Source organism: Vigna unguiculata, chromosome 9 (assembly GCF_037176805.1).
Source record: "Vigna unguiculata cultivar grain cowpea cultivar isolate G323 ecotype 2 chromosome 9, ASM3717680v1, whole genome shotgun sequence".
Taxonomy (NCBI): Eukaryota; Viridiplantae; Streptophyta; class Magnoliopsida; order Fabales; family Fabaceae; genus Vigna; species Vigna unguiculata.
The window spans coordinates 27642194-27649907 of NC_140800.1; the positions used below are offsets into that span (position 1 = coordinate 27642194).

A 7714-nucleotide genomic window follows, 5' to 3' on the forward strand; every position below is an offset into this window, starting at 1 on the left:
TGCGTTTTACGAAGCATTTGAGTTGTTTACACCGATTGATACATTTTCATTTCAATGGTGACTTAAATGCTATTATGAAACACATTTGAAATATCAAATAAACGTAACAAAATGTCATTAAAAATAAATAAATTCACGCATTTTTAAAGTTGGGAGATTAAATTGGTCCAAAGTTTTGAAAATGACTAATTTCAATTTTTCAGTAATAGTTAATGCAACGTCCCATTTAAATGCACGCACGCACGCACGCACACACACACACACACATATATATATATATATATATATATATATATATATATATATATATATATATATATATATATATATATATATATACATTTTATCAACCTTTATAACCAATCCCTTTCATGTTCCAAATCAACCCATACTAATTCATCATACTCCATCCATGAAATCCAAACAAGTATTAACCATTCAAGATTCAAGGAAACGATCAAACATCACACTGCTCTCGCCCAGCTCCTCGCTCAGGCTGAAGGGTCTCACTCAGGCGAGCCCCCTTCGCTTAGGCGAGGGCTCAAAAAGGGGAACAGTAAACTTACGCGGGATCTTGCTTAGGCGAGACCCCTCTCGTCTGAGCGAGGCGCACACTCGCTCAAAACAACGTAGATCGCCTGAGTGACTATGCGAGTAAAGTAACTTGGGCGAGCCTTTGTTGATCTCACCTAGGCGAGACATGCTCACTTAGGCGAGAAAACCAGTGCCCACCAATGTTCTCTCGTGCAACAGTCCAACAATACCACCAAACCAACACAATAACATCTCATAAACTCACAGTAGCATGCCATCCAATCAAATCATGCAATATCATCAAGCAATCACGAAAAATCACAGATTTAGCAAAAACCCTAACTTCCCTTACCTGGAAATAAGCTAGTAGACTATCCCGACGCGACCTCGACACCGAACAAAAGAGCGCAATAGCTCTAGGAACAAAGATAAGTAGCTGAAAGGAAAGAATGGGACAAAGCAAAACGAGTCATTGAGATAAGCCTCAAGGAAATGCCGAAAATAAAGCTAGAGGAAGACTACTAAGAGTTCAGAAGCAACTTACATTGAGAGGAAGAGCTTGAGTTCGCTTGGGGAAGTTGACGGCTAACCCTAGCAGAGCGTTCTGAAAAGGAAGAAGGGCAGCATTTTAGGTTCTGTTTTGCAAGAATGAGGCTGAAAAGGAAATCCTAACAGCTTTAGGGGCCTTAGCACCCTATGGGCCAGCCCTTAGGCCCAACAGATTAAGGCCAACCCTTAAATATTAGGGCAGAAAATAAAACTGGGCTTTACATTCTCCCCAACAACCAAAATTTTCGACCTCGAAAATGAAAACTTACTAGGTAAAAAGATGTGGATGTGATTTTCTCATATCCTCCTCCAACTCCCAAGTAGAGTCCCTGGTCCTCCGATCCCAGATGACTTTGACCAGACTGACGGGTTTTCCTCGACGTTCCTCAACGCGATTCTCCTCCAATGCGATGGGTGGTACTTCCACAGTGAGGTCCTTTCTGATCTGTATATTCTCGGCTTCCAACACATGAGTCGGATCAAACATAAATTTCCTCAGCTACGACACATGGAACACCAGATGAAGATTTGCCACATGAGGAGGCAAAGCTATCTCATATGCCACTAGTCCAATCCTTCTCGATATCTGGTAAGGGCCAAGAAACTTAGGTGAGAGTTTCCTTGAGCGGAGAGCCCTTCCCACACTAGTGGTTCGGGTCACCCTCAAGAACACACGATCTCCTGCCGCGAACTCCAAAGGTCTCCTCCTGCGGTCTGCATAGGCCTTCTATCTACTCTGATAAGCTTGCATCATATCTCTCACCATTCTCACTTTCTCAGTAATTTGTTCCAACGACTCTGGTCCGACAAGAACTGCTTCCCCATCCTGATACCAACATAGGGGAGTTCTACACTTCCTGCCGTATAGAGCCTCATATGGCGCCATGCCAATGCTCGCGTGAAAGTTGTTGTTGTAGGTAAACTCGATCAACGGTAACACTTCATCCCAAGCACCCAAGTGATCCAATATACATGTCCGTAATAAGTCCTCAAGTGACTGGATCGTCCTCCCGAATTGACCATCTGTCTGGGGTGGTAGGCTGAGCTCATAGTCAACTTGGTTCCCAAAGCATCCTATAAGGTTTGTCAAAACCGTGATGTAAACCGTGGATCTCTGTCTGATACAATGCTCGAAGGTACTCCATGCAGTCTTACAATTTCCTCAATGTACAGTTAGGCCAACTTTGCCATGGACATCCTCAAGTTCATCGCCAAGAAATGAGCACTCTTGGTCAATCGATCCACTATCACCCAAATGGTGTCATGCCCTCTAAAAGTTCGTGGCAAATGGGTCACAAAGTCCATCGAGATGTTGTCCCATTTCTACATTGGTATCTCCAAGGGCTGTAGAATCCCATTGGGTCTCTGATGCTCAACCTTCGCCTTCTGACATGTCAAACAAGTCGATACAAATTGAGCAACATCCCTCTTCATTCCCTGCCACCAGAAGGTCTCCTTAAGATCCTGGTATATCTTAGTCATGCCAAGATGCAGACTAAGATGACTCTTGTGTCCTTCCTCCAGAATTAGCTTTTTCACCTCAGCATCATTAGGCACGCACACCCTGCCCTGCAACCTCAGTATGCCATCATCACCCAAAGCAAAGTCTCTAGCCTCATCTGACCCAAGTTATTCTCTAACTCTGTTCAAACTGGCATCCAACAACTGTCTCTCCCTAACCGAGCTCAAGAAGTCACTAGATATAGTCAGGGTACTACATCTAATGAACTCAAACCCTAACTCCACCTGTGACTTCATATCTCGGAACTGCTCTAGTAGTTCCACCTCCTTGATCATAAGGTGAGCAGTATGTACAGTCTTCCTACTCAAGGCATCTGCTACTACGTTTGCCTTCCCAGATGATATAGGAGTTTGAAGTCATAGTCCTTCAGAAATTCTATCCATCTTCTCTACCTCATGTTCAGCTCCTTCTGATCAAACAAATACTTAAGACTCTTGTGATCGCTGAACACACGGAATTGAGCACCGTAGAGGTAGTGCCTCCAGATCTTCAAGGCAAACACAATAGCGACCAACTCCAGGTTATGAGTGGGGTAGTTTTTCTCATGCACCTTTAGTTGCCTCGAAGCGTAGGCCACTGCCTTCTTCTCCTACATCAACACACAACCCAACCCTAGATGAGAGGCATCACAATAAACTTCAAAGGGTTTTCCAACATCAAGGATCACTAGGATTGGAGCACTCGTCAACCTCCGCTTAAGCTCTTGAAAACTCTCCTCACACTTGTCCGTCCAAGTGAAGGGTTGATCTTTCCGAGTGAGTTGTGTCAAAGGTGCCACTATCTTGGAGAATCCCTCTATGAATCTCTTATAGTAGCCAGCTAGCCCCACAAAGCTCTTGATCTCAGTTGCAGATTTGGGACTCTCCCACTTAATCACTGCATCAACTTTCGCTGGATCCACCGCTATCCCCTAAATGGATATCACGTGCCCCAAGAACTGTACCTCATCCATCCAGAATTCACACTTGGACAACTTGACATACAACTGCTTCTCCCTCAGAACACCAAGCACCAACCTCAGGTGTTCTGCATGCTCCTCTTGAGTCTTGGAATAGATAAGGATGTCGTCTAATGAAGACTACGACAAACTTATCCAAGAAGAGTCGGAAGATCATGTTCATGTAGTCCATGAACACCGTCGGAGCAATGGTCATACCAAAAGACATAACCACATACTCATAGTGTCCATACCGGGACCTGAAGGCCGTTTTTTGCACATCGTCCGCCTTCACTAGGATCTGATGATATCCCGATCACAAATCAATCTTCGAGAATACCGACGACCCATGCAGCTGATCCATCAAATCATCAATTCTCGGAAGGGGATATTTGTTCTTGGTCGTCATCTTATTCAGTTGCCTACAGTCCACACACAAGCGTGAACTCCCATCCTTCTTCTTTACTAACAATACTTGCGCTCCCCAAGGTGAAGTGCTGGGCTGGATAAACTACTTCCCCAACAACTCTTTTACCTGTTTCTTGAGTTCTACCAACTCTGCTGGAGCCATGTGGTATGGGGTCATCGATATCGGACCTGTTCCTAGTACTAGATCAATAGAGAACTCCACCTCTCTGTTGGGAGGCAACCCCGACACCTCATCCGGGAACACATCCACAAACTCGTGCACCACCGGTATAACTAACGTCCCTTCCTTCTCCTATACCTCCATACGGGCAAAGATTATGAAGCATTGCGCGCTACTCTGAATCTCCTTCACCATTCCCTGAGGAGATACCAACTCAGGCTCTTCTAAGTCGAGAAACAACAATCTTTTCTCCCAACAATCTATAAGAATGCGATTGGCAGAGAGCCAATCCATCCCTAAGATTACCTCCAACTCCTGTAGAGGTAAACAGATTAGATTCACCTTGTACCTGCGCCCTTCTACCTCCACCGGACACTTAGCACATAAGGACAACATCCTGACCAAACCATACGTTGTAGTAGATACCACAAGCTCACACTATAGCTCGCGCACCGGCAGACCTAGACGTTCCACACAAGCAATTGACACAAAGGAGTGTGTCGCTCCAAAATCATACAACACACACAAAGATTTACCAACAATCATGCATCAACCCATAACAAGATTACTTGAGCCTGCAGCCTCTACTCCTGTCATGCAATAGACTCTGCCTGTCGTTTGAGACATGTTGCCTCTGTGCCTCTGCTAGTTCTGCACGGGAGTCTATATTGGAGGGCGTGTCACAGGGCGTGTCACTGCCCTAGCGAAGTGGGACAGTCTTTCCCAAAGTGGCCCTCCTTGCCACAGTTGTTGCACCTGCGATAACCCTCCATGCGTGGGCAGGCGCTCCTCAGATGGGGACCTCCACATATATAACACTACACTTGGCCTTGTTGGGGAGAGAAGCTCCTAGACCCTTGGGACTAATGGTGGGGCCTATCATATGGTCTCCTCCGCTCCTCATGTCTGGGCTTGGACCTAGATGGTCCTCCAATCCTCTGTGGTCGTTGACCCTCCACTTCATTTTTCATCTTTTCCATCACTCTGGCCTTCACTACCAGTGCAGCAAAGTCCTTGATGGACAGGGAGGCTACCATCAAGCGGCATCCAAGCGACTGAGGCCATTCTCAAATTTTCGACACCTTCACTCCTCATCAAGTGACAGGGTATAGAAGCGACTGAGGTGCTTAAAATTCTCAGCATAATCTGCCACCGTCTTGTTCCCCTGTGTCAGCTGGAGGAACTTCACCTCCTTAGCATACCTCACCCTGTCTGGGAAGTATTCGGAGAGGAACTTCCCCTGGAAGGCCTCCCAAGTCGTAGGCTCGCCTCTCTCCTCCACGATGAACTTTATGCTGGTCCACCAATGCTCGACCTCCCCGTTAAGCATGTATACTGTGAAGGTCAACCTATTCTCTGCGGGGCACATCTTTGCATCAAAGATGCGCTCCAAATCCTTCAGCCACTGGTCTGCTGCATCAGGGCTAGTCTTCCAATTAAACTTCGTCGGGTGGTGTTTCAAAAAGTCCTCCATACTCCACTCCCTAACTATAGGTCGTGGCTCAGGACCAAAGGTTGGAGCAGTCGCCCTGTCCTCCTCCAACTGAAGGAGGGCTTCCATATGCTGTCGGTGAGCATCCTCGACAGCTACCCAAGCAGCCTCCATCTACTGCATCACCAGATGTTGTTGCTCAAGCAACGCTGCTTATCGCTGCATGGATGCTTCGTATTGCTGCATCATCGTCGTGCTTTGCTGCGTCATCCAAGTCCACAGACCTAAGGAATGACCACTCTAATACCATAAATGTAATGTCCCATTTAATTAATAAACGTAATTAAAGGAAGCGTCACACACAGATAGTACAACAGCACAGTCCTGGGGTCTTAAACACAACCCCTACAATATCCTAGGCACACCACGATGCCAAAACTAAACCAGTTACAACATTCAACAATAACCAAAATGAAATTAAAATACAACTAGAAAGCCCATAAAGATATAGATCTAGTCCAAGCGGTCTATGCAGCGGAACCTCCATCACCTTGATGATTTCGGGGAGTTCTCACCTCTACTCACACAACAAGTTTATGATCATTGCAAAAGAAAAGACCACACCACAAAACATACAATAACAAACAGTAGGGTAAGTTAGAGCACAAAATAATTTCATCATGCAATCAGATACACTTTCACAGTCAACTATACATACAACACCCAAGCATTTTATGACTTTCAAACCAATACACTAAGACTCGACTCATCCGGATACATATAATCTGGTCGGATTCAACGGATGCTTGCACTTATGGTGGATACCTCTGCTCACCCCCGAGCTGATCACCTCCGAGCTATGTGTTACAAGTGTTACAATGAATCAATCTCTCACACACAAAGTTAGCCCTTAATGAGTTTCAGGCCTCTACTACTCTCACCACAAGAGTCAGTCCGCTCTAAGTGAGACTAACTGACTCCTTAGAGTGTCAGGATACAATCCTTACCTTGAATCCTTACCAAATTATATAGATGGGGCACCACCATGGACACCCACTAACAGGGACCATGAAATTACGTCCCGACCACTGAAGCACGACCCTGAAATCTCACCTAGAGATCTCAAGGATTTATGCACTGACCATCGACCAATCATGTGTGTGTGTGTATGCATGACAGGTCTTTCTTATATATATATATATATATATATATATATATATATATATATATATATATATATATATATATATATATAGATGTATATATATACATTTATATATATATATATATATATATATATATATATATATATATATATATATATATATATATTATATCAACCTTTATAACCAATCTCTTTCATGTTCCAAATCAACCCATACCAATTCATCATACTCCATCCATGAATATAGAATTCCAACTCATCTCATTACCAGGCCACTTTAATACCAACCATCTCATTAAAATCACATGCTAAGTTCATACCAAACCCATCATTCACAAATCATGAATCACATTACTCATGCATAATCATTTGTCTCATGCTTTTAACACAATACTTAAATTCAAACAAGTATTAACCATTCAAGATTCAAGGAAACGATCAAACATCACACTGCTCTCACCCAGCTCCTCGCTCAGGCTGAAGGGTCTCGCTCAGGCGAGAGAGTCTCACTTAGGCGAGCCCCCTTCGCCTAGGCGAGGGCTCAAAAAGGGGAACAGTAAACTTAAGCGGGATCTCGCTTAGGCGAGACCCCTCTCACCTGAGCGAGGTGCACACTCGCTCAAAACAGTGTAGGTCGCCTGAGCGACTACGCGCGTAAAGTAACTTGGGTGAGCCTCTGTTGATCTCGCCTAGGCGAGAGATGCTCACTTGGACGAGAAAACTAGTGCCCACCACTGTTCTCTCGTGCAACAGTCCAACAATACCATCAAACCAACGCAATAACATCTCATAAATTCACAGTAGCATGCCATCCAATCAAATCATGCAATATCATCAAGCAATCACAAAAAATCACAAATTTAGCAAAAACCCTAACTTCCCTTACCTGGAAATAAGCTAGTAGACTATCCCAACGCGACCTCGGCACCGAACAAAAGAACGCAGCAGCTTTAGGAACAAAGATAAGTAGCTGGAAGGAAACTGTG

At 44.6% G+C, this 7714-nt stretch overlaps 1 protein-coding gene across 1 annotated transcript; it reads right to left on the bottom strand.

Annotated features, from left to right (window-relative positions):
• Positions 1–370: 370 nt before the first annotated feature.
• LOC146883840 (uncharacterized) lies at positions 371–6684 on the bottom strand. The gene is made up of 3 exons (XM_085667163.1): positions 1353–6684; positions 1079–1138; positions 371–970 (listed from the first exon to the last, which is right to left on the bottom strand). The coding sequence occupies exon 1, from the start codon at positions 5735–5737 to the stop codon at positions 5216–5218; it is 522 nt and encodes a 173-aa protein (XP_085523289.1). The 5' UTR covers positions 5738–6684; the 3' UTR covers positions 371–970; positions 1079–1138; positions 1353–5215.
• Between the last annotated feature and the right edge of the window lie 1030 nt (positions 6685–7714).